Genomic DNA, 27,999 nt, shown 5'->3' with positions numbered 1-27,999 from the left:
GACATACATCCATTGGACATACATCCATTCGGAAAACACAAGGGACCTGCAGAGCGTTGTTAACCCAAAACAATGAAAGAAACACTGGCATCAATGGCAATGGTTATAATGTGAAACAATCCTGCCGAAATCTTGTTTTTCTTTGTTCATCCCCCTTCTACATTCCTTTTTGTGAGGGGGACTGATGAAACAAATGAGCATAGCAGCCTCAATCTACAGAGGCAAAATATTAATACAACAGGCACCAAGTATGATGCATGACAAAGATGTCACCCGTAAGGGTCCACCTGGAATCGCTGTTTTTATCGACCTCTCATCTTCGAAACTCTAGTGTATGGCCCGTGACACTCTTTATGGCACTGCATGCCTCTCTGTTTGAATAGTTCAGCATCCTGCTGCTTCTCAATTACGCCATGCAGAATATAACTCCAAATCAACATCTTCTTCCCACCAAGTTGTGCTCTGTACACCAGAAAAAAGGGGAAGTCAGCTGCATCCTCAAGCCGGTATATTTTTCTTCTTGTACAAGATTATCCGAAGAGGGAAGGGTGGTGAAAGAATAAATCATGGGGGTGGGATGTGTTTTTGAAAGTAGGCAAGAAACTATCACATAAGGCATCTTCAGGATTCTAGTATATCCTCCAGGATGAGGCCAATCACAAGTTGATTAGCCCCTAAATTTGTTGGCAACCAACAGAAAAGTAAATCATATGGAATTCAGATTTGCCCAATAAAGAAGATTCTAAAATGGGCAGGGATTTACTACCACATCAATGGCATGAAGATCATAAAAATCCACCTTAATATTATTGAGTTACTAAGGGGGACTGGTTATATGCAGCACAGCAGCACTAAGCCAAGCCAGTGAGACCCAGTGGGAGATAAGCTAGCAGCAGAATTCCAGGTTAAGTACTGAGGAATAAAATCAGAATGCAGAGAGAATTGACACCAACCAAAAATCAATCAGATGTATAAACCGAGTAGAAACAATAATAAATATAAATAAATAAAGTTTGAGAACTAGGTAACAGAGTAGAAACTGAAATCAGAATAGGCAGGTCAACAACAAGATCAGTGGCAATATGGAACTTGAATGAAGTAAGGGAACTGCATAAATGTATAAGTAATAACCACAGTAGGAAGAAGGGATGGTAGAAGAGGCCAGGGGAGAAATGGTACCTGAGTACAAAGACTAACATAAATGGAAGTAGGAAAGAGATCAGTACAATGGGTTACAGTAACCATCACAGAATTCAGCTCACAACACCATATAGCATCAATCCACCAGGACCCACAAAATCAAAGGAGAATGTATAACTAAGAAAGTACAATAGCCAGTCAGACATAAGGAGGAACCTTGTAGCCCCTACGAAGAAATTCCAGTTGGCTTCCCTGTTCTTCTTGTAGGCCAAGAACCCTCAACAGTTCTTCCTTTGTCTGGAAGAAAAAGGATGTCATGTAATCAATAAAAATATAAAACTAAATGATTTAGATATGAAAACCAGAACTAGTTGGGCTAGAAAACTGTTTACTTCACCCAACGTGAAACGAGCAGCACTCTCAGCCACACAAGCATAAGAACCATCAGTTTGTTTAAGCATTACCTGCCAGGGCCCTGCAGCAGTACTATGCAGAATGTGGTTAAAGTAGTGGACATAGGGAGGGCATCAATTCAAAATCTCACTTCTAAGCAAAATAACAGGTCAGGATTGTAATGTTTTTACATTTCTTTTCAATATTCAGGTTATAAATGATAATATAAACAAAAGAGGTTCACTATACAAGAGGTACCAAAATTATCTAGCGATTGGAATCAGTACTAAATGCAGCAAGTAAGCAACATTCTATGATTGAGCCTAAACTGCAGCACAAAGGGCAGCCATCACAAATACTAAGACGATAAAAGCAAGTAATCCTAACTTGACCTCAGATGCTCCAGGGCTACATACTATGCGATTTGTAATATCCATATATCCTTGTATCCATTTTCAGTAGCACAACCATAATGCTCCAATGAATTTAGTGAAGAAAGTCAGCATGAAATATAAATGGTCAAAATATAGAGAATTATGAAAAGTAAGAGACTTCAACCAAAATTGGAATTGCATGTGTTTTTGAAGTTCATGCAGGCTAACTTGATTTCCTTGCTCTAGTCAGTTTACTCTGCAGTCTCCATTTCTTCAGAAGATTTTCATACTAAAAAAAAATTATAACTAGATTCTCAAAGGAAACTAAAGCAAGAAAATAAGGCATGTAAATCAAAATATAATTTCTAAAAGGTTCAGCTTTAAGTATTCCATGTCTTACCAGGGTATTGGCGAAACAATGCGCCACTGTAATTTATGATATAGGGTGCAACTGCAATTGTCTTCAGTATTAAAGAAACCAAGTGATTATTCAAAGCCGGTGGCAACAACTGACTGAGACATTCACAAAAATACCTTTGAGTACTCTCTTATTCGAATGTAGAACACAGGAATGAACTGAGAAAGAAATCGATAATGCAAATCTTTGGTGGGGAACCCAAAAAGACCCAAGTCAGCGCTGCAAAGTAAATTGACACATAATTTCAAAAAAGGAATCAACTTTATCACCCAAAAACCTTTAAAAATAATAATAATAATGGAAAAAAAAAAAAGGAACAGGTCAAGGAACCTATCTGACGATTGCTAGCATGTAATATAATCTTACCGCAATGTGTCTAGCTCAAGATTGAAAAGAAGGGCAGGGATAGATTCAACAAATTTATCCTGCAAAATGATGGGTAAAGTAAGATATAGTAATGCAAACATATAACACATGGGAAGGAAACACCTAAAGTACAGGAATTACATAATAGGGTTGATGCATGTACAAGATATGCAACTCTCATCACAAGGAGGATCATTATGTTTCGGCTCCCCAACTTTAATCCTCTAACAAATATTGACTCAAGTCCAAGGAAATAGTTTAAAGATTCAGAATGTCAACTGATTAACTTGGGCAACTTAGAAAGTCGTTATGTTGCTGGAACAAACAAAACTAAAATTATTGCTTCTTTTCATAATGCCAATGTATGAAAATCTTTCACAGCCAATTATAACTCAAGGCCTCAGATAAAGGTAAGTAAAGGGCATTTTCTCCCATTTTTGTTCATCATTGGAGAGTATATACATCCTCTAGACTAGGGTTTAATGAAGCTATGATTGTGTGATCAGGACAATGAGACTTCTTCAAACTGATATGAAGAATACAAACACAGAGTATGCACACAGATTCTATTATTTGATTCTTGCAGAAACAAAAAAATGCAAAAGTAAATGTATTAAGAAATGAATCTTGGTAAGTTTCGTTTATATAAACATGAATACATGTGTCTAGCTAAACTGGATTGTTTTTTTCTTTCTAGCAATTGTTATGGACTGTTTATGGTTAAAATGGATCATATTTTAATTCATGGTTGACATGTATCATAGGGACCCACAGAGTTTTTCGATTTAACATCAGCATGGATTATTTTAAAAAGAAACGAAACCTTTCTGAACGTTTCCAGTCAATTTATGCAGTAAATAAGCTGATTTCTGACACCTGGCCATGACCACTGGTCCAACAGAGTAATCTGTAAACCCAGTTCCTGGAACATGTGGCTTGACATTGTTATCCAATCCCTTCAAACAATTTCCTACTCAACTACCCGTCCAATGCAAAAAGGCTGGATCCTCTAAGAAATCAATTTACAGTGTTCTATGCCATTTTAGATTTGCCAATTGGATTCTATATGTGTAACAAAGCGTATCTACATCATTTTAGAAACACATATAAAAGTAACAAGTTCAAAGTTAGGATCAAATTTTTCCTTAAATGATAACACAAAACTAACAGAGTCAACAAGTTGAGATCTTGAAAAAAATATCAAAGCATTAATGAAGATGATAAGAGTATTTTAGAGCAGTTACCATACCACATACTTCTCGATCACAGAAAGTTCACGTGTACTACAATTAATAAACATGAACAATGATGGTGGTTCGTCAGACTCCCAGCGACCTGCAATCCCATGAAATCCCACAGAACGTCAAGAGGTACATTTTAATTATACTTACAATTTGCAAAAACTATTAGATAATCAGCTGCACAAGAATTTCTCTGCTCACACATCCAACCAACATTAATACTAAATTAGAGAGAAAGGAGTTGCTTATATATGGCAGGTCCTCTTCCTTTTCCTAATACAAAGTTGCAAAATAATTACCTTACAGGACTTAGGCCTAGAACGTTTGATTCACTATAATTTTTTCTTTTTGGTAGAAGCTGATTCACTATAATCATTGCAGGTGAAATATTTCTTTTTCTGTACAGCTCATAATTAGGGATGCAGCTCTGTGGACCGCTCGTCGGGCCTGATAGGTGGTGGTATCACACCCTTCTCAAAGGAACCAAACTCCTTTAATCTCGACGATTGAATATGAATTGGAGCCTTCTCAATAAGGCCTTTGATCCTCAAAAGGGGAAATAAGCGCGCGCTGTAGAGTTTTTCAGCTGGTTCTGGCGCGCTTATTTTCTCAGCTTACTCAAATACGATCCCAGGTAAGATCTGTTCAGGATCATGGGATCCTTTTCTATTAGATAGGAAGGGCTGTTGCACATTTTACTCCTTCAGGCCTGGTTTTGAAAGGGCTGCTTAGACAGTAGACCACTTTAAGCTACCTGGATAGAAAATGTCGTAATTCCAACCATTGGATAGATAGTATCAATTCCGGGTTAGTCACGTGTTAAATTCCAGAGCCTAATTCAATCAAGTCCCCTCCTGTATACTATGCAACATGTATGTCCATGCACAACTATGGTACTATAATCAACACTACGCATTCTCCAATTGTCCTGTATTTTTAAAGCTTTAATTTTCCATTTCAAAACAATTCAATGGGCTGAAACTTTACATGTGAGCAGGGTGCCTACACGTCTATCTGTCTCATCTGACATGCCATGGGCAGAATTATAGGGTAATCACAGTGTAGGAAACCTCTACCCATACATAATATCTTCCACTAAATAAATGCACCCAGCCACCCAGTATGATAACTGATATATGATACACAAGCTGAAAGTATTTGGTAATTTATTGAGCTGGGACAGAAATTATATTTAACACATTAGGCTGTGCAGCCATACATGTGCAGAAATAAAAGTACTCAAAAAGAGCTGCAGGGTTGGCCATCTGGCATCATACACCATATATTTAAAGATTTTCATATTTGGTTTTGAGTAATTTCACACCATTTCTTTCCTGATATTTTACTCTTGTATAGCTGTGCATGTACGGAAATAAAGTACTCATAAAGAACCACAGAATTAGTCCCCTTGCATCATACACCACACATAAGGGCTGTATGATGCAGGACCAGAACCAGATTAAACTATTTCCTTTGAGATCAACTTAGGATTGATAGATATGGGTGTTGGGCCTTTGTCCCATATGTTTATGTATTCTACGGGCCTTAACCATGACTACTAAACATGAATAAGAAATAGATTAGCTAGTTTAATTTTTATTCAAGTTGTTCTTTGATGTTATATTGCCCTAAGTCACAAGGAAATTTCAGTCAATTTCATAATGTTTAAAGTGTTATTTAGAGTCTTAAAGGCCTCCACTCATGAGAAGGATCAGAAGTCTTTTCTTTATTAGGATTTATCATGCACTTCTTCTTTTAGGATTGAAATTTTGGCCAGTAGTGCCTCCAAGGGAAGACCAGACATTACAGTTCAGTTTTATGCAATTCAGCTAGGCTTGAGTTTCTTGTTCCCTTGTGGAAGGGTCTGGTGCCTACAGTCCACAGGACTATTGGGAGTGGTGTTTTGAAATCCAGCCCTGGGATCCTAGGTTTGTCAACTCCTAGTTGGTTAAGGATCTTAGCAATTGAATTCCAAGAATCTGGTTTTAGGTTGTGGATTCAGCCTGTCATCTCCATTAGCACTTCATACACAGGTTCATCGCAAGGGTCCCCAACTCACCATTTGAGGTTACACCATAAACCCACCCATATGTTATTACCAAACCTACATAAACATAAACCATTTTGTCCCATAAGTCGGTTCTGATCAAGTTCTTGGAAGAACTTGCTCCTAGTTGATCATCTATTAATCTACGACTACATTACAGTAGTTTGACATTCACATATTAGACCTAGGTTTTCCACACTAAAACTTCAGAGAATCATTAAAGAAGTTAATCAATAACTTACCAACCTGACCAAGATTAAATGATTTGGGCATGAATAGAGTATGTGAACAGATATTTGACGGAATACATATATCAGTATGGTTTTTTAATTTTTAGAATCAACTTCATCTCCAAGATTCCAAATAGTGTTAGAATTACTTCTGAAATCTTCATTCATGTTCCACTGAGAGTTGCCCAAATTTAATGACATTGTATTGTCACATTGCAGTAATAAAACTGTAAAACTCATACAAATATTCCGAACCTTTTTTTCTTTCTCTAATATTTTTTACTGTTTTACCACTACTAGTTCTAGGCAGGGAGGGAAGGGTCATATGCCATCTCAGAAGTCAAGCGTAACAAGATATTATTCAACCTGCATAAGTTGCAGATGAGAACTCCTAATCCAAACATGATGAGTTAAATATCTGTGTCATGTTCAAGTTACCCTGAGACCAACTCAAAATGACAAACATGAAATGACAAAGAGGAGAGAAGACACCTCAATAAAAGGTAACATATAGGAAATGATCAATTAGAATTGTCAATTTAGAGTACCACAGCCCAACACAAAGTAACTAACTCACTTAGCCCAACAGTATCTAAAATCATGGTTTTAACAGATTAAGTTTCCGATTGCTTTAATGGATCCCAAGGATGTAGCCATAGCATGGAAAACCAGTACAAAGAGGCTTCTTAATTTTTATTTTTCTAATGAAGACACATGAGAAAACTGAGTGGGTTCGAAAGCAAGGGTGAAAAGCTTCCTAATTAAACAAAAGAACAATATTTTTGTAGTTGTCTCCTACTTCTCTAACCTTCTCTCTCCTTCCTCCCTCCCAATTTGGCCCCCTCTCCCTCCTGATCTCATCAATAAATTCATCGACCCCCATGCTCTCTCCTCTCTCTACTTTATCCCTTCCCATGATGAGATTTTCGGGCCATTCATTCCCAAAAATCTAATCGTGCTCCCGGCCTTGATGGATTTAGTATGGGATTCTTCTCTAGCGCTTGGGATATTATTGAGGATGATCTCGTTTGTGCTGTTCGCAGTTTCTTCCTCAATCCTTCCCAGCTCTCCTCTATCAATCAAACTTTTCTTTGCCTTATTCCCAAGAAGGTTGGTGCCTCCTCCCTCTCAAATTTCCGTCCGATCTCCCTTTGTAACCTCCTCTACAAGTTTATCTCCAAAATCCTTGGGAATCGGCTCCAAAAGGTTATCCCAAACCTGGTTAGTGCCAACCAAACCGCTTTCATTTCGGGTTGCAGCATTGCGGATAATATTCTTCTTTGTGTAGAAATAGTCAAGGGGTTTGAGAGATCTTCTCACTTCCCTAACTGTTCTCCTCAAAGTTGATCTTTACAAAGCTTTTGACTTTATCCGTTGGGATTTTATTAGTGATGTCCTTTTTGCCATGAGGTTCCCTCCTTCCTTCCTTCATTGGATTGAAGTCTGTATATCCACCCCTTCTTCTCAATTATCACCAATGGCTCTCCGGCTGGCTTCTTCCCCACCTGTGTCGGGGTTCTTCAAGGGTGTCCCCTCTCTCCTTACCTCTTCTCCCTGGCTCTAGAAGTTCTCTCTCGTCTCCTCCAATCCAAGACGAATCAGCTCCTGATCTCGCCCATTCCCAAATGCAAATCCCTCAATCTCACCCATCTTGCCTTTGCTGATGATCTCATGATTTTCTCCAAAGCTGATCACAATTCCATCTCCTCTATCCTCTTTGCCCTCACATTCTTTGAGTCCATCTCTGGTCATAAAGTCAACCTCGACAAATCTACTATTTTCCTCTCTGGGGTGTCCGAATCTCTTCACTCTAACCTCCTAAATCTTTCTGGATTCAAGCTTGGATCCTTTCCTGTTGTCTAACTCAATCTCCCTCTCATCCCTGGTAGGCTCTCTCACCACCACTATTCCCCCATGCTCGATCACATCCGTAAGAGTCTTCAACTCTAGGAAAGCCGGCTCCTCCCCTTTGCTGGAAGGGTGGAGCTCATCCGGTCCGTTCTCCAATCCTCCTATCTTTATTGGTGTGGCATTTTCCCGATACCTAAGTCCATCTCGTCGGCAATGGAATCTCTCTTCTGTGCCTTCCTCTGGAAGGGCTAGGAATCCTCGAGATTCCTCTGCCCCATTAGTTGGTCTAACATCTATCGGCCTAAAGCTGAGGGGGGCCTTGGAAATCGAAGGATCCAAGAAGTCAATTCCGCTGCCTTACTTAAACTCAACTGGAAAATTGTCTCTAAACAAGATTCCATTTGGGTTAATTGGGTTCACTCTTACCTTCTCAAATCAGATTCTTTCTGGACTGTCCCTATCCCCTCTAACCCTTCTTGGATCTGGAGGACACTTCTCCTCCTTCGACCTCGTGCCCTTCATGTCATTTCCAGCCAAATTTCTTTTGGTTCCTCTACTAATTTCTAGCAAGATCCATGGCATCCGATGGGTATTCTCCTTTTTCTCCCCCCCCGCACTGTCTATGAAACCCGCATTCCCAAATCCACCCTTCTCTCGAGCTTCATCTCCGATGGTTCTTGGATTCCTCTCCCCCACCCTAGTCTCACACAAGTCTGGAATTCCCTCCCCCCCCCATCACCTCCTCCCTCCAGGACACATTAGTATGGCTACCTTCCACCACTAACACCTTCACCACCTCTTCGGCTTGGAACTTGGTTCCCCTCCCCCTCCCCCCCTGGCCCCCTGGTTTGGTTTAAACGTCACATTCCCCGCCACTCCTCACCCTTGTGGAGAGCCCTAAACCTCACTCTCCCAACCCAAGCTTTCCTTATCACCCGCCACATCCCTGCAAACCCCAATTGTATCCTTTGTTGGAATGGTACTGAGGACATCGAACATTTGTTCTTTTCTTGCCCTTTCTCTAGTTCTCTTTGGAGGAAAGTCCTAGCCAACATTTGGCCCCGCTCCCGTCGCTCATTTGGGTTTGATCGTGATTGGTCATGGATTTTGAGTAACTTTTCGGATACCTTTATTTGTGACCGGATTGGTAAGCTTGTCTTTGGTGCTATGGTCCATCATTTGTGGTGGGAGCGTAATCTCAGGCGCTGGACTTCCAAATCCTGCTCTCTTGACTCAATTTGGAATGCTATTCATTTTGATGTTTCCTCTAGAATCATATGTATTCCCATCCCCCGGTTGTTGATTCCCCAAGGAACAAGCTCATTGTTGCTTCCTGGGAGCTCAACTCCCAAATCCATCCTTCTCTTTGATCCTTTCTTGTTTGGATCCTTTTTGTAGTTCGTTGCTTTGTTCCTTTTAATATATTATTTATTCATCCAAAAAAAAATATATATATATCATGATGAAAACAAATCTATTCACAGCTTCAATCCTCTAGAGCCTACAGATCTGCCTGCTCTAATGCTTTATGAATGTAAACAAATTCTGCATAGATATAATCACACAACTAAAGTTTTAAAATATGACAAGAAATTCTTTAAATGTGACTACCAAGATACCTTTTGAATGAATCACATAAACTATGAGCACTCACAAAAATGAACATCAATGAGGAATACAAACCACAACAATTTTGTATGTATATTAACCTGATTGGTCCCCATGATTTTCCTAAGCACGTGCTTTGTATTAGAGCTGTTAATCCAAGTGAATATCAACACATAGTTGGTACTTGACAATTGCATTCATATTCGGACCACATAACTAGATACGACTGGCTTTGCCGCCTGACTTGGTGATGGGTGGTGTGCATAGCATATTGTTCTTTCTTTCCTTCATTATGTTCTAACTTTCCTTGCAGTTCTTAAGATACCAGGTGCAGGGTTTAGATCTGTGGCATTTTTAAATCTCCAGTAGCTCTTTGAGTTTTCTTATGGATTCCTTTATGATCTTATGATCTTTTGATGTCTGATCTAGTTAACGGTTGTTCTCAAACAAAAGGTCCTTGAGCGTGGAAGGGTTTTCCCTATAATGATGGTTTCAGCCCTGTAGCTTGGAATGAGTTCGAGCTTTCATTACTTGATCACTTTCATCTTTGCTTTCAGAAAAGGGGCACATGAGTCTTCTCAATTAGCTAGTCTAGATCTTCATGTTCAGAATCTCTTCCTTGCATATTTTATCTTAAGGCTGTCTCTTTTGTCACGAGTCTTCTTCAACCTCCTCGAACTTTTACTTCTTCCTCCTCTAACCTCTCACCTGTTCCTCTTTCTTCTAATCCTAAGGTCGATCTTCTGTACGAAATTAACTATGTCCCTGATCAAGAAAAGGTGTTATTTGCAAACCAAATCCATCCCACTAACTTTCCTTTGCTCAATCCCTATTCCATTTTCCCCAAGACTCCTGGATCTAGTACTATTAAAACTTTGTTGAAGTCTTGAAAAACCCCTGCCATTAAAGAAATAGTCCAAGCTAGCAGTTTTTCACAATTCCATGTGGATTCCACTCGCAAGGAGCAATATTTTGTTATTGATATATCTCCATATCTCATTAAGCAGTGGCTCTTGCAAGGCTTTACGCATCTGCATCTTGGTGCTCTTAGATTTTCTATCACTTTCCATGGCAGAAAGGGAATTCCAGCAGTTTCCCGAGTCGATGTTCTGGATTCAAGATTTCTTAAGTATCCATATGCCATTATTAGTCATCTCCAGACTACTCGAATGCTTGGCACGGTCTTCCTCACAATTTTCCTGAATTACAACATTCCATTAGCAGATCTATTGCTCCCTCAGGCTTTGAAGCTCCTAGTGCATATCACTGGTGCTCCTCAGGCAACAGGCTCTATAGCAGCCACTCTTCACTATCAGATGTGTTACCGGCTCTAGAATCACTCTTTTGATCTGGATACTAGACATACTAAGGACGCTCTGTTCATCAAGGTTGACGCAAATCAGTTGGTTACTGCCACTCAAGTGCCTCGACAGATCCCGCGTGAAGAGCTTTTACAACTTCTTCCTGATTCATGGATTACAAATTATGAAGCTAGTCATGCTGAACCTGAATAACCTCCGGCCTTAACTTCTACAAATCCAACATACAAGCAACTTAGAGAAGGACAGGAAGAAATCAAGTTCCCTAAGCCAATGGCTTTTATGCTTGTTCCTATGGACTTCCCTTAGAAGCCTCAGTTATCTCGGGTGCCGATTAAAGCTTTTTCATCTGATGGGTCTCCTATTTATGCTTTCCAATCTCCTTCTGATCACAAGTTCTTTGATGTTTGTGACTGTTCAGACTGCCTTGGTAAGGACGATGAACTGGAACTTTCTAAATCCAGACCCAGATCCTGACTTTAGAAGCATGATCCTCTTTGGGAGCGCTACCGCCAAGGATGTCCTAATGTGGATCCCCTTGGCGAATCACATGGTAAATACCAGTTTATTGTGGCTTATGGTTCCAAAAAACCATGCTCTCTAGGATGCTGCCCGACTTCAGCAGCCAAACCTTCTTCTCCACCACATTCTTTTATGATGCATGGCAGTTCTTCTTCCATCAGCAAGTCATTTCCTCCTACTGATACTTTTGAAGATGATTAACAACGAAAGCATGTGTGGAAGATTAATCCTCCTAACACTATTCCTCCAGATGGCCAGAAAATTGAAAATTCTTCCTTAGAAGCAGCTCTTAATTGGCAAGCAGAAAATGCACTTGTTCGAACCAATTATCTACAGAAAATTGTTTCTTATCAAGAAAATACCTCCATGCAGCTCATGCAGATCAACAATGATCTCAGGTACTTGAAAAGTAAAGTTGAACAATTGCACAATGAACTTATGCAGCTTGTCATGAATCCAAATGTCCAAGTAGTATCTTCTACCATGGCAGCCAAAGAAAAGGAGAAAAGATTTTATGAATCTCAACTCCAGTTCAAACAGCAGTAGTTGCAGAAACTCCAGCCCACAAGCTTTGCTCCTATTTCTTCTGTCCCAACAGTTCCTCAATACATGCCTAAGAAGGTGACAACACCATTCCAATATGTTCCACCATCACCTCCAGCACCATCTTATCCGTCTTTTGATCTTTTGCGAGAGTTTGCCCAACAAGCTTCCCCTGCTCCAGTTCCCTCACTTTCTGGTTTTCCAACTCCTTCTTCTAATGAAAGAGAATTTCCTACAGATCTCTTGTTGGAAGTATGTGAGCAACAACGAAACCTGGCAAAAAGAAAACCACCTCCAAACTCTCATACACCCATGTGGATCTCTTGAACCCCCAACTAATCCCAATGTGTTAACCTCATTTCTTCAGACCCTTGTCCAAACTCCCGAACCCATGGTTCTTTTTGCCAAACCAGTATCTTCTGGCCCATTTGAACTTGAATCTGAGCATGAATCTGAAATATCTGAAGATCCTATTTTGGAACACTTATTTTCAGCCAATCTAGATGGTTTCACCCTTGATCCTATTGTGGATGACCTTATACCAGAAGATCAAATACCATACCCTTCACACCTGCATACACTCCTTTTGGAAACCATGAGCCAAAGCACTTCTTCACTTTGGATGATATACCAGTTACAGAATGGCCTTCTCGATTTCAAGAATTTCATGCTTGGCTCACGGCAGAACGTTTACATGAAGGTTCTTCGGACAACACAGCCATTTGTAATTTTCTAACTCGTACAACTGGTGCTTTGAGAGAATGGTATCTTGGTCTTGGTGCTTATAGACAATTACAATAGGCTCAATTACCTCTGTTGCAGTTCATCTCTGCTCTGTACAGTCAATTTCTTGGTGATTTAGCTTAACGAAATGTTCAAGAAAGAGAATATTTCCTCAAGATGAAATGTTGTTCCCTAGACAAAAGAAGATCTTCAAAAACATTACAAGCGTATGCTCCCCAAGTTCTTTGTCCTCAGCGGACTTGATGACCGAAACCTTAAGCAAGTCTTTGTGAATTCATTTCCTGAACCACTTGGCACAGATGCTCTCAAAGATCTTGTAGCAAAAGGCCAAACCATTGATTCCAACTCCGTTGGTCAACTCTACCAAGCTATCTTATCTTCTCTGGATAAGCTCTGCCGACAACATATAGTCCTGCAGCAATGGGAGAAAACAAAAGTTAAGCTTGGAACTTCATGCAATACCTCCTCACCTTCAGATTAAGTGCAAAGACTCCAATTGTACGTGTCCTACCAAGAAGAAGTCTCATTTTAAAAAGGTAACTACAGATTCTTCTCGGTATGACAAGCATCGATCTAAGAAGGATAGACCTATTCTCCGGAAAAAATCCTGCAGGCATTGGAAGTTTCTTCGAAAGAAAAAATCTCGTGGGAAGACTTCCGAAAAATGTTATGTCTGTGGATAGAAAGGTCATTTTGCAAAACATTGCCCTAGAAAAGACCTCAAGAAAAAGAAAGAAAAGCTCATCCAGATGGCTCATCAGTTCCTCCTCAATCTTGCTTCTTTAGATGATATTGATGCTGATGTTGAATCTCTTTATAGTCTCTGTGATGAAGAAGATGATGCAACACTCATTAGAATTGATCTCCTGGAAGCTCTTTCAGACTTAGAACTTTCTACCTCTGGTGGCGAAGAAGAATGACTAATGTATCAGGTAACCTCTACAGCAGAATCAAATTTTCCCTCCAACCCAGAGTATCCTGCAAATCTACCTCTGTCATCCTTCCCTTAGCCCCTGTGACCATCCAAGAAACAGCATGGACCAGACCAATCAAAGTCATTGCATACTTTGACACGGGTGCGTCTTTTACCATGCTTTCCCCTGATATACTCCCTCCTGATTCATGGAAGACATGCCATCAACCTCTCTTGGCAGCAAATGGGGAATCTTTTTCTATAAATCTCATCACTAAGAACCCCATTAAGATAAAGCTCTTGCCAACCCTTGTCCTTCACCACACCGTATTAGGTTCGCATCTTCCAGGCAAGGATTTGCTTATTGGATTTGATATCCTTAGCAAATTATCCTCTCTTCGTTGGGCCAATCTGGTCTTACCTACAAAAAACAATTCTTACCTTGGACCACAATACCCAGACTTTTCCTTACACTTCCCTTGGAATTCTTACGAGATTGTTGTGCCTCCAGTCATACAGAATTCCTCCAGAATTGTGACCATCCTCTTTGGCATAATCCAACATTTTACATTCGACTTCCTTTCAAGAAAAATGAAGATGTAACCCGACAAAGGGAAGTCATTCTGGAATGAACCCTACACACCTTGCTATGGCTCGGCAAGAAATTCAGCAGTTATTAGCCCAACAATTGGTTGAACCAACTACATCTCAATGGGCTTGTGAAGTATTCTATGTGAACAAGCGAGTAGAACAAGTTCGTGGAAAGCTTCGTTTTGTGATCAATTACCAGCCTCTCAATGCTTTCCTTGCAGACGATAAGTTTCCCCTGCCTCATAGGCTGACACTCTTTGCCCAGCTATCTTCTGCACGAGTTTTTAGCAAGTTTGACCTAAAAGCAGGATTTTGGCAACTTGGAATCCATCCTGAAGAATGGCACAAAACAGCATTCTGCATTCCAGGTCACCATCGTCAATGGACAGTCATGTCCCTTTAATCAAAACAGCTCATTCTCTCTTCCAAAAGGCCATGCTATGTCTGTATGCATCTCTTGAAAGCCAAGCTCTTATATACATTGATGACATCTTACTGTTCTCGGACAATCTTGAAGCACATGAGCAATTGTTAGAAAAATTCTACCGGATCACCACAGAAGCAGGTGTCATGTTATCCCCCACAAAGTTCACTTTGGCAACCTCCTCCATTGATTTCCTTGGAGTCACCATCAGTGACAGCTCTTATGCTCTCCAGCCTCATATTGGCAAATCTCTTTTGGATTTCCCTGATACTCTTACCATTTCTCAACTCCACAAGTTTCTTGGCATTGTCAATTACATGACAAAATTCATTCCTCGCAAAGCGGAGTACACACAGTTGTTGTATGACCAATTCAAGAAAAATGCCCCTCCATGAATTGACCAGCACACTGCAGCAGTTAAGAAAATCAAGCAAATTGCTCAAAAACTCCCTCCATTGGTAATTCCTTCCACACGTACCCGCATCCTCCAGACAGATGCCAGTGACAAACTATGGGCAACAGTTCTCTTGGAAGAAATTCAAGGCAAGAGATAGGTTTGTGGTTATAAAAGTGGCCTTTTCACTCCAGTAGAACAGTCCTACCACAGCACATTCAAGGAAATCCTTGCAGTCAAGCGTGGTATTGAGAAATTCCAATTTCATCTCATTGGTCATACTTTTTTGATTGAGATGGATATGACAGCATTCCCTCGTATGCTCCAATTTAAGCCAAAAATGTTGCCAGATTCTCAACTCCTCTGGTGGGCACAATGGTTCAGTAAATGGTCTTTCATAGTCAAGCATGTCAAAGGTAAATAGAATGTACTAGCAGACTTTCTCTCCAGACCTTTGAAGCCACCTTCATGCATCCAATTTGTTCTCCCCCTTTGTTTCCCATTCACCCCTGGAGCTTCCTCTTCTCGCCCCCCTATATCCTCAGACGATGACTCGTCGGATGACAACATTAGTCCAGCTCATCTTTCTAATCTCCCTCCTCCCATATACAGTGACATCTCTCGTCGTGCTGTTATTAGCCATTGCCGATCTACTTATCAGGACACTCTTGCAGTTCTTGTCTCTCGGTTTGGGATATCGGAAGATTGGTTCAAGTGTCATCCAACTTACCCCTATCTCACTCTTTTCAACATCCAGCATACCTATACATTCGAAAAGGAGTGCTATGTGTTTTTCATAATCTCTTTGTGGTACATAAAATAGCCCTCTGCTTCTCTTGTTATGCACTTGATGAAGACATCAGTGAGCAGTTTCGAGTTTACCGACGACGCCGACGTAGAGATCATCCCACGACACATCTATGTGGATGGACGATGAGAAACACTGCTCATAGGCAGTTTGTCATGTTATTTTTCTTAGTCTTAGTGGGTTGGGTAGTAGTTTACTATTTAAATATTTTGATTTCATTGTTAGTCTTTATGGGCTGGGCCTAGAGTCTGTTTGGGCCCAATTTTGAATTATTTTGAGTTTGGGTTATATATACAACTTAAGTTGGGGTTATTTTGGGAATTAAACATGTAGGGTTGTGAGGAATCAATTCTTTTATTTAAACCTTGTATCAAATTCGTTTTTGGGCAATTTGGATGAAAAAAAAGAATTAGAAAAGCTCAGTGTTCTCTCTCTCTCTCTCTCTCTCTCTCTCTCTCTCTCTCTTGCGTCTTTTTCTTTCTCTCTCGGTGTTTTCTCTCCTCCTTTCACCTTTATTTCCCACTATAAAACTTCTCCTTGCTCTCCTCTAAAAGATCTACTCTTTTTTTCTTAAAAAAAAAAAAAAAGACCTATTTTTTTTAAATTTCTTTTCTTCCCAAACCCAATTTTTTTTTTTTTTTCTTTCTTCCTTCTTTGTTAGTCTAGTTGTCTTTGTTAGTCTCCTGTCTTCTTTTGTTTCTTTTCTTTCTCTCCTCTCTCTTATCACCTACTCTCTTTCCTGATCGCCATTACTTAATATTATTTTCTCCTTTCCTAGGATTCCCACTTCTTCAAAATATTTTCTTTCTATTATTTATGTTCCTAGATGCTTTCTAACCTGTTTTGCAGCCAAGATCGTAGGTAACATTATCTCTCCTAAAATACTTCTCAATTATTTGTTTAAAACAAAAACTTCTTAAGACTCCCTTTACATTGTTAATTGTTGAATTCCTTGTTAGAAATCTGATATTGATTAGGATAGTTCTATTTTTCTTTAAGTTTCTTAATAGTCTTGCATTCAATTTAGTATTATGGTGCCAAGATCCCCATCCCCTTGTTTCCTATTGATTCTTGTTTAGTTGTGCTTACGTAGACTTATCGTGTTTATTTCTCTACTTTAACTGTCTTACATGCATGATAAATCAGATTACAAGTGCTGCAAAATTCCTTTTTTACTATCTCTTCAAGAATAGGCGTTAATTCTAAGAGTCTAGTAGCCACTTTGTAGGTCCCCTAGTTTCTGGGTTTCTCCTACATCAATTTTGGTATCGAGCCAAGTTTGGTGTCGTCTTCTGGACTTTTAGGTTTCGAGTTGTTAGAATTGCTGGTTTTAGTTTAGGTGTCTTTAGGTCGTGTGTATGGTGTAACCCGTGGAACGAATATTCCAATATGTTGGTTCATCAGTGCCCAATTGACCCCGACCAATTGCTCAGCTGCTCCAACAAAATGGAGAGATCTTAAAGGCCATTCAAACAACTCGAAGGTTAAATAACCAAAGGGCGCACAGCAGCCCAAGCCACCACCATTCAGGCCATAGATGTAATGTTCGGACCCTTGCAACACGACTTACAGCCATGAGGGACAGCAAGAGCAGCATGGACATAATACTCAAGCCAATGGACCTAGGAATGAAAACTACCAAGTGGACCTCCAAAACTTTGACCACCGCCTTGAGGATCTTGATAGACGGGGATAATTTCCAAGGTAATGGAAGAGGTAGGCTAGAGGTCGTGGAGCACGTGGACATCTTGGTCCTATGCATCATGCAACCTATGAGCATGATGCTCTTGACACCCATGATAGAGGTTCGATATTAGGAGGATAGTCAAGGTAGAGGCCCCATCTTATGATGGCCAAATAGATGCGAAAGTCTTACTAGATTGGATTAGACAAATGGACGGTACTTTGATTTTTATAATATGTCGGAAGAGGTTCGCTTTAGGTTTGCTAAGATTAAGCTTCTGGGGCTGCCCAAGATTTTTGGACAGAATTAGAGTACCAAGAGAACAATCTAGGACTTGAGCTGACCACTTGGGTTGAGATGCAAGAAAGGCTTAAAAGGGAGTTCTTACCTATCACCTATGGCTGAATTTGTTGAATGAAATGAACACCCTAAAGCAAGGAATTAACTATGGGTATATGGCCAAATTCAATGAACTTAAGATTAGAAGCCGTACTGTAGATGTTGAGCAAACACTTTCTAGGTTTATTCTGGACTTAACTCCGATATCCGGTCACGACTTGCACCCCACTTAGTGCGAGTGTCCCTCAAGCCTTTAGGATTGCTCTAGAACTTAGCGTCCATTAAGACTTTTTCAAAAGAATAGCTTTCAGCCGTCTTTTTAGGTTACCCTAACACTACCAATTTCCAAAGACCCCTGTTAATCCACAAACCCAATTGATAACGGGTAAAGGCATTTTGGGAACTCCCCCATGAAAGCTGGCCAGCTCGGTGTTTCAAATGCCAAGGATTTGGGCATGTGCTAGGGAATGCCCTAATAGAAACCTTTATGTTGGAGGGCAAAACCAGTGGTTTAGATCGGGATGACGATCGGAGCCGAGTATGAAGACCATAGACCAGATGAAGACATATCGATGAGGATCTTGATAGGTATATGGGTCTAGCTTGGGTTGTGCGTTGTATGGTATCACAACCCAAAGATATTGATGATTGGCGACGGACTAATATTTTTATTACCTACACTTGCCATCAGGTAGAACCGTCAGTCGCCATAGATAGTGGTAGCGCATGAATGTAATTGCTCAAGTGTTGTTTCCAGAATGGGGCTCAAACCGAGGCCCACCCCAAACCGTACAAGGTTGCTTGGGTCGATCAGTCTACTATCCCTGTAACCCTTAGGTGTTTAGTTCCCTTACATTTTGCTGGTTATGAGGATAGTGTGTGGTGTGATGTCTTAGAGATGGATGTTGCTCACATCATTCTAGGGAGACCATGGTTATATGATAGGGATGTCACTACCTATGGGAAATCTAACATCTGTATCTTTGAATATAAAGGGAAAAAGATCCGATTGACCCCTAGCGCCCCAAAAGAGCTAAAAGTTGTGGAGCATAAAGGCAGCACCATCAAAGAAACTTGCTCTAAAACACTTGGCATACTAAATCAGCAAGAAATTGAAGTTGAGTGTAAAGAGTCAAGAGTTGTTTATGCTCTAGTTGCCTCGCAAAGTAATCCAGATACACATCACACATCAGACAATTTTGTTAATAGAAGTCTAGGGAACTTGTTGCGTTGTCTTATAGGAGAGTACCTTACTAGTTGGGACCGGGTCCTTACCCAAGCCGAGTTTGCCTATAATAGCTCTAAGAACCGAACCACTGATCTGTCACCTTTTGAGGTTTGTCTAGGATACCAGCCCAAGGCTCCTATAGACCTTATTCCAGCTGTGTCCAGCTCTAGGACTTCCCCATCAGCCGAGTCTTTTGCGCAGCACATATCTGATTTACATGCAAGTATAAGACAACGAATAACACTGAGTAATGATCAATATAAGTCCAAAGCTGATGTGCATCGACGACTGCAAGAGTTTCAAGAAGGAGACATGGTGATGGTTAGGATCGGACATGACGTTTCACTAAAGGTAAAGCGAGCAAGCTACATGCTCGTAGTGCAGGACCATTTGAGATTCTGAAGAAAATAGGAGCTAATGCCTATGTTCTTAATCTACCAACTAACATGGGAATCAGCAATATTTTCAATGTGGAGGACCTTGTCCCCTTCCATGGCACTCCTACTATTGCATTTTTCTATCCAGATGACCTTGACACCCTTCCTTTTGTCTTTGATGACCCTGCTGGTATGACCCCTTCACTCCCTACTACTTCAGTACCACCTATACCTAAATTTCACAACAAAGTTGAGGCAGTTGAAGAGATTCTTGATGAGAGAGTTACAACAACAAAAGAGGGAGGTTCTGAGAGAATTCCTAGTTAAATGGTGGGGGCATCTTGAGATCGACAGCACTTGGATCATGATGGCAGAGCTACAACGACTTGACCCAGACATGCTAGAGTACTACCAGAGCCTTTATTCACCGGAGGTGAATTCTTCAAAGTCGAGGAGAATTGATGAAGACATCAGTGAGCAGTTTCGAGTTTACCGACGACGCCGACGTAGAGATCATCCCACGACAGCATCTATGTGGATGGACGATGAGAAACACCGCTCATGGCGGTTGTCATGTTATTTTTCTTAGTCTTAGTGGGTTGGGTAGTAGTTTACTATTTAAATATTTTGATTTCATTGTTAGTCTTTATGGGCTGGGCCTAGAGTCTGTTTGGGCCCAATTTTGAATTATTTTGAGTTTGGGTTATATATACAACTTAAGTTGGGGTTATTTTGGGAATTAAACATGTAGGGTTGTGAGGAATCAATTCTTTTATTTAAACCTTGTATCAAATTCGTTTTTGGGCAATTTGGATGAAAAAAAGAATTAGAAAAAGCTCACGGCTGCTCTCTCTCTCTCTCTCTCTCTCTCTCTCTCTCTCTCTCTCTCTCTCTCTCTCCTCCGGGTCGTTTCTCTTCTCTCTCCGGGTAAGTTTTCTCTCCTCCTTTCACCTTTATTTCCCACTATAAAACTTCTCCTTGCTCTCCTCTACAAAGATCTACTCTCTTTTTTCTTAAAAAAAAAAAAAAAAGACCTAGTTTCTTTCTTGGAAATCTTCTTCTTCTCCCAAACCCACGATCTTTTTTTTTTTCTTTCTTCCTTCTTGTTAGTCTAGTTGTCTTCTGTTAGTCTCCGTCCTTCTCTTGTTTCTTTTTTTCTCTCCCTCTCTCTTATCACCTACTCTCTTTCCTAGGATACCCATTACTTCGAATATTATTTTCTCCTTTCCTAGGATTCCCACTTCTCAAAATATTTTCTTTCTATTATTTATGTTCCTAGATGCTTTCTAACCCCTGTTTTGCAGCCAAGATCAGTAGGTAACATTATCTCTCCTAAAATACTTCTCAATTATTTGTTTAAAACAAAAACTTCTTAAGACTCCCTTTACATTGTTAATTGTTGAATTCCTGTTAGAAATCTGATATTGATTAGGATAGTTCTATTTTCTTTAAGTTTCTTAATAGTCTTGCATTCAATTTAGTATTATGGTGCCAAGATCCCCATCCCCTTGTTTCCTATTGATTCTTGTTTAGTTGTGCTTACCAGAAGACTTATCGTGTTTATTTCTCTACTTTAACTGCTTACATGCTGATAAATCAGATTCAAGTGCTGCAAAATTCCTTTCTTTACTATCTGTCAAGAATAGGCGTTAATTCTAAGAGTCTAGTAGCCACTTTGTAGGTCCCCTAGTTTCTAGGGTTTCTCCTACATCAGCACTTGCCTAGTATCTCCGAGAATGTGTCTGCTACAGTTATCCTCCTCATTCGGTACCAACCCGCTATTCGACACTAGAACGAAGGATATATATCGAAGACACAGGCTTACTTGCTAAGCTTCTTGCTGAATTCCAACTCTCGAAGACGCCCTCTTCTTTGAATCACACCATGACAAACAGGCAATCATTCTTTTCCATCTAGACCAGGATCACCTTCACCACTTTCACCGATCTAGCCCTCCAGGACCCAAGCTCAAGCTCCCAAAACCATTTTATGTTCTATAATGCTAGTCATTCTATTTACATTGTTATAGACCATGACCTGTATGCACTTTGTGGCGATGAAAATCATTGTGAAGAATGGCGTGAGTTTCAAGTTGATATGGCTGAAACTAATGGCATCAATCCCGCCAGTATCCCGGCTCAGTTGTTTGGCCCTGAAGATGCATGGGAATTGAATCATGTACTCAATGATCCTGATGTTGCGTATATACTCTCTGTTTGGCATGAGTATCGGGTGGATCATTACGAAGATTTTCTGGAAAGTCCATCTAATGATGATCAGGATGACTGGGATTTGGATTCTGATTAAGCTCGTTGTATGAGTCTTGTGTACTTGTGTGTCCCATATAGAGTGTATAATATAAAGTATGTAATATAGAATGTTATATACGCAAGCAATGATGTCATGCTCAACATATCTCACTGCATTTCATTTGAGTGTAGAGTGAGTTTGCATTTCATTTCATTCTCCTTGCTCTATAAAAGGAGACTACTAGATTGTAAATGTAAGGTTGGAAAATTTAGTAAAGTGACTTTTATCTTGTGTGTTATTCTTATCTTCTTCGTAGTTCTCTGGTTTCATATTATCTTGAGTGATTATCTAACCATTTTCATACTCATAAATCGACTAGGCCAATGAAGAAGGTTAGTGGCAATACAGTTTGACCAAATGTTGCTAACATGAATGATATTGGATTGATATTTCAATTTTCCAAACACCAGTAATAAAAGGCCACTTAATAAAAAATCCAGGAACAACTTATGTTACATTTCAAAAGAGGATCGAAATTTAAGTATCATGAAAGGGCTTAGATGATACAGCTTTGAGTTTTCTGGAACCAACCTTCATTATCATCTTCAAAATCAAAGTCTAAAGTACTTCTGATAGATTTGAAGAATGACGAAACAGGCCCACTGGGGATATCGTCCAGCGAACCTATGGTTACACCATCAATCTGAGGGAGAAAAAAAAAAGAAGGAAAAAGAAAAAGAGAGAGAGAATGGGATTTTCAGAGAAACAAGGATGGCAATTTAAAGCAGTAGGTGGAGAGATTGGATGCAAACCAGACTTGCATTCATCAATGTCTGAACTACATGCACTTCCCCTCAAATACATCAGTAAAACAGAAAATAAAATTATGTTATGAATGTCCATACTCCATCAAGAGCTGTTTGGAAGAGCTGGGTAGCCCTGCGCTTTTCTGGCGTGTCTGGAAACACCTGAATTTTAAGAGTTAGATCTTACCTTCTACAGTATATATATCTAAAGTTCATGACAGTATGAATTCCAACTTACAATGCGACATCTGATTCCTTTCTTTTCTTGGAGTCTCCTGACAACAGCTAATGCTAATTGGATATTGGCATCATTGAATTCATCTGAAGATCCCTTCAACATATTCAGGATTTGACATGTTATCAGCAGAAGGCATCCAGCAAAGAATATAATTGTGGAAATGTTAAGAAGACAATGCACTATGTCCCACGAACAAACCTTCTTGGAGGGGATTCATCGGGAAGCGAGCAGCACAGACTCGGTAATGCCTTTAAAAAGAATATTTACAGATTTAGCAGCTCTAAGGAGCCAGCTGTAGCTGATTATATTGAAGAACCACAGGTCATTTTAGCAACTGATTCTGCCAAATACCAGTGGATATGGATCTGGGCTTACAGTGGTCTAGACCAATCCTTACTTGGATCAGATGACCTCCCCAAAATCTTATAAAAACATTCCTAATGACTGTGAGCTTCGATAAACTAATAAATAATAACAAGTGATGAAGAAAGAGGAATACTTATTTCAGCAAACAAAAGGAGGTTGTAAATGGGGCTACAGCTGCTATCCTGAAACTCCAAAGGGAAAAGTAAGATTTTGATGAACCTAGGAAGCAACAAAAAGGGGTTTCTGTAGACTTATAAATCAAGAGTCAAATGTCAAAAGGGGCCACACTTAATAAGGAAGACCTAAGGAAAGAATGCTGGTAGACGGAAATCAGCTAGAACTGTGACTAGCTCATTTGATATGCTTAGAAGGCAATGGATGGAAAGGAACTAGCAGTGGGACAAATGAAATTCTAAGGATAGCATAACAGAATGAAGTATTACAATTCAACTCAACTAGTCTAACCCAATCAAATGGGATCAGCTACACGGATCCTTTTACACCAACCAGCTCTATTCAAAGCCATACTAGTTAACTAGTCCTAAACTATGACACTAGCAAGACATATGCCACAAAAGCTTCAGTCAGAAACAAACTGAATATTCCATTCTTCACCATCCTGAATAATTGGATGACTTGCATGCTTACTAAGACAAACAAGAAAGAGCTTTCCTATTACATCCTAAAACATAAACTAGCAAACTAGGAACTCAATAAAACCCTAAGCCACCAAATGGGGTCAGCTAAATGGATCCTTTTACACCAGCCAGCCCTATTCAAAGCCATACTAGTTACTAGTCCTAAACTATGAAACTAGCAAGAATATGCCACACAAGCTTCAATTAGAAACAAACTGAATATTGGTTCTTCACTATCCTGAATATTTGGATGACTTGCATGCTTCCTAAGACAAAAGAGAAAGCATTCCTACTACATCCTAAAACACAAACAAGAAAAATAGGAACTCAATAGAAACCCTAAACCCTAAACTATGAAACTAGCAAGAATATGCCACACAAGCTTCAGAGAAACAAACTGAATATTCCATTCTTCACTATCCTGAATAATTGGATGACTTGCATGCTTACTAAGACAAAAGAGAAAGAGCTTTCCAATTACATCCTAAAACATAAACTAGCAAACAAGGAACTCAATAAAATCCTAAACCACCAAATGGGGTCAGCTAAATGGATCCTTTTACACCAACCATCCCTATTCAAAGCCATACTAGTTACTAGTCCTAAACTATCAAACTAGCAAGAATATGCCACACAAGCTTCAATTAGAGACAAACTGAATATTGGTTCTTCACTATCCTGAATGATTGCATGACTTGCATGCTTACTAAGAAGAATAGGAAAAATAGCAACTGAATACTGAATATTGGTTCTTCACTATCCTGAATAATTGGATGACTTGCATGCTTACTAAGACAAAAGAGAAAGCATTCCTATTACATTCTAAAACACAAATAAGAAAAATAGGAACTCAATAGAAACCCCAAACCCCAAACCTCAAACCCTAAATTAGAATTTCGTTTGAGAGAGAACTCAATAAGTTAGACCCTAAGTTAGAATTTCATTTGAGAGAGAACTCTTGAGAAAGAATTCTTCCACATTCAAATTTGTGAGTGGGAGATGTATATTAACATTATTTGAATTACAATTCGAATATTTGAATTTGAATTACAACTTGTTTACAATCAGACTCTACAAGTTGTTGACACTCAAACCATAACTCAAACTCTTCTTGATCGGTTGGAGATAAAATCAATCAAGGACAAAGTTAGTTACGGTGGATTTGAATTAGAATTTGAATTTAGAGGCTTATCCTTTACACTCCCCCGCAAGGTCATTGGTTGGGAATAGATAAAGAGCTTGGATTTTAAAATTTTGAATCTCGGAGTAGATAAACCTATGGTGAGAATGTTTGCGATTTGGTCTCTTGTGGGAATGAATCGGATTGAAAGACTTTTGGTGGCGACTTGTTTGCGAACAAAATGATCATCAATCTCAATGTGTTTGGTTCGTGCATAGAAGACCGGATTAGCAACAAGGTAAGTAGCTCCAATATTATCTCAATATTGAGTTGGTGTAGAATTGACAATCCCAAGTTCACGCAGTGGCTGACATAACCATATCAACTCAGTGGTAGGCTGGTAGCATTAGCAACCCCTTTGTACTCAGATTCTATAAAGGAGCGGCCATAGTGGGTTGTTTCTTGGAACTCCAAGAAATCAAGTTAGGGTCCAAGATCGTCGATCAATAGTTGAACCGGCCCAGTCCACGTCACTAAAGGCAATGAGAGAAAGATTAGTTGTGGGCCGAATTAGAATCCCATGGGATAGGGTCTCTTTTAGATAATGAAGAATTTGTTTAACCCGCAACCCAATCATCAATTGTAGGGTGATGCATATATTGACAAATCCTATTGACAGAAAATGCTATATATGGGCGTGTGAGAGTCAAATACTCAAGAGCACCCACTGTACTTTTATACTGGGACGGATCATCATAGAGGGGAGGTTCCTCGAGGTTGCTTTGGTGATGGAGGTCGGGTTGCTACTGATTTGGCTTCATGCATATTGGTCCTTCGCAAAAGATCTGAAGAATATTTTGACTGGAAGAAATGTAAACCATGAGATGAGCGAGTGACCTCGACCCCTATAAAGTAGTTTTTTAAGTCACCGAGATCTTCGATGGCAAATTCCTTGCCAATGGCTATAATGACAGAATTAACCTCGGAAGAACTAGATTCAATGAGGACAATGTCGTCCACATATACAAGAAGACAGACTGTTTGATGTGTTGAAGTATGAAGATATAGTGCCGTGTCAGATGAGGACTTGTGAGAATCCCGAGTGAGTAAATAATTGCCAAGCCAATGAGACCATGCCCTAGGAGCTTGTTTTAAACCATATAAAGCTTTCTAAAGGTGACATACATAAGTAGGTCTCTCTGGATCAATGAAACCCTGTGGTGGAACCATGTAAACCTATTCAGATAATTCACCATTTAAAAATGCATTTTGAACATCCAATTGGCTCCATCCTTGGGCAACTATAAAGACCCTAAAAAAACCCCTAAAACCCCTAAAGCCCCTACAACCCAAAAACCCCAAACCCATCAAACCCTCAAATCCTAAACCCCTAAACCCTAAACTCTACATCAACAAGCTACTTTAACCATGAATCTACATCAACTATATACTCAAAATATACATCCTTGCTGGCAATTAAGTTTTGTGGGTGGGTAATTTCAATAGATGCTTAGTATCTACAAGAAGCACTATGTCACTATTCGTTTTTAAAAGAAAGTAACATCTTATAGGAATTTTCTTTTAATACAACAAATATTTCTTCATTTCACTACTATATGCATTGTCTTCTCACTGCATCCCCAACAAGCTCTATTCTTGTCCTCTAATTCATTCTCTAAACTAGCATAGACCCCATTTCCAGCCATGCCCTTTTTCTTCTTTTTTTTTTCCCCCTTTTTTTCTGCTGGCTGTGGGTGGGGGTTGGGGATCACCGGGGGACTGGGTTCTCAAATACCTGGGCTGGGAGATTTTGCAACAGACCACCCAAACTCCTTGGGGCCAAAAATACCCGATTCTCACTCCTAGAATTCTTCTAGGAGCAGCATTGGCCACATGAACACATAAAACCTACAAAACCTCAACTTAACCGGTTGTCTTTTCTGATTTGACCAGTAGAGATATATTACCTACGATGGCTTCTTTTGGCTACTCAGGCTTTCCTCTCTAAACCTTAAACCCATATTACTCACACTACTATCCATCAGACGGCATCCATCTTTCAGAATATTGTTTTTCTATTACAGTTTCCTCTGGCCTTCCAGATTAGAAAGGCCAGATACAAAAAATGCTTTCAATTAACACTCAATTTTTCCTTTGTTTATTCCATTTCAGAATTTTGGGGATAATGCCCACCATTCTCTCAGATTACGAGTATGAAATAATCCAGAAGTATAAACAAACATACGAAAGCATAAAATTGGAGGCTAGAATTAGAAAACGGCTATATAAAGGAAGCCAAGAAAAACTCATTTTGGCTTCCTCTGTCTCCTCCCCCCTTCACCCCCCAAAATAAATAATAATAATAAAAAAAGGGGTCTCTGTGTGTGTGAGAGAGAGAAAAAGAAAATTCGGGAGAAAATTGAAGTACCTTGTAAGAAGAGTAGCTACTTGGCAAAGGTCTGATGGCACCAGCAAAAGAAAGCACAGTGAAAATGAGTGAGGCCCAGAAAAAGAGAAAAAGAAAAAAGAAACAACCAACTCAAATTCACATAGTGAGACAGACAACCAGAAGAAGAAAAGTGATATGGACTAGGAAAGGGTTTTTTCAATCGGGAGTAGGAAAGCTTACGGGAAATCAATCTCCAAACGAGTCTTCCCGTCGTCAAGAGCATAAATCAGACAGTCGGTAGCATCAGAGACAAGGACTTCATATGATTTGGGATTGTAAACTGCAACTCCGGCAGTAGGATTGACACTTGGAGTTTCTCCGGCGCTGCTTCGAACCTCACTGTTTCGGAACTTTGAGTAAACTCGGGAAGAAGCAAACTTGGTAGACGAAGAACCAGAGAAGATAGAAGATGAAAGAGGAAGAGGAGGACGAGTAGCTTGAAACGAACAAAATTGAGGAAAAGAAGAAACGATAGAGCGTGTGTTCCATGATGAGAAGGCCATGGACATGGCGATTTCAGATCTCAGTGAAGTCTTGAGTTTTGGCCGAACGAACTGAGTGGGAACGAGAGGTTTACA

At 39.8% G+C, this 27,999-nt stretch overlaps 1 protein-coding gene across 2 annotated transcripts; it reads right to left on the bottom strand.

The window, feature by feature from the left end:
* Positions 1-3: 3 nt before the first annotated feature.
* Positions 4-27,980, bottom strand: LPA3 (Low PSII Accumulation 3). 2 transcript variants are annotated; one of them, XM_089155425.1, is made up of 12 exons: positions 27,602-27,980; positions 27,401-27,431; positions 22,849-22,941; positions 22,710-22,772; positions 22,396-22,507; positions 3,941-4,026; positions 2,692-2,750; positions 2,442-2,544; positions 2,308-2,368; positions 1,533-1,615; positions 1,357-1,437; positions 5-462 (listed from the first exon to the last, which is right to left on the bottom strand). In XM_089155425.1, exons 1-12 carry the CDS (start codon positions 27,928-27,930, stop codon positions 403-405), a joined length of 1,161 nt encoding a protein of 386 aa, XP_089011551.1. In that variant the 5' UTR covers positions 27,931-27,980; the 3' UTR covers positions 5-402. The 2 variants fall into 2 exon arrangements, with proteins under 2 accessions (XP_089011550.1, XP_089011551.1); XM_089155424.1 differs by lacking the exon at positions 2,442-2,544 and having other exon boundaries at positions 4-462; positions 2,308-2,420; positions 27,602-27,961.
* Between the last annotated feature and the right edge of the window lie 19 nt (positions 27,981-27,999).

Source organism: Hakea prostrata, chromosome 5, assembly GCF_041222555.1.
Source record: "Hakea prostrata isolate BN-2017 chromosome 5, UWA_Hpros_2, whole genome shotgun sequence".
In the NCBI taxonomy this organism is placed as follows: Eukaryota; Viridiplantae; Streptophyta; class Magnoliopsida; order Proteales; family Proteaceae; genus Hakea; species Hakea prostrata.
Note: the sequence above shows the minus strand (reverse complement) of the source record. Positions and strands in the feature narration are given on the sequence as shown.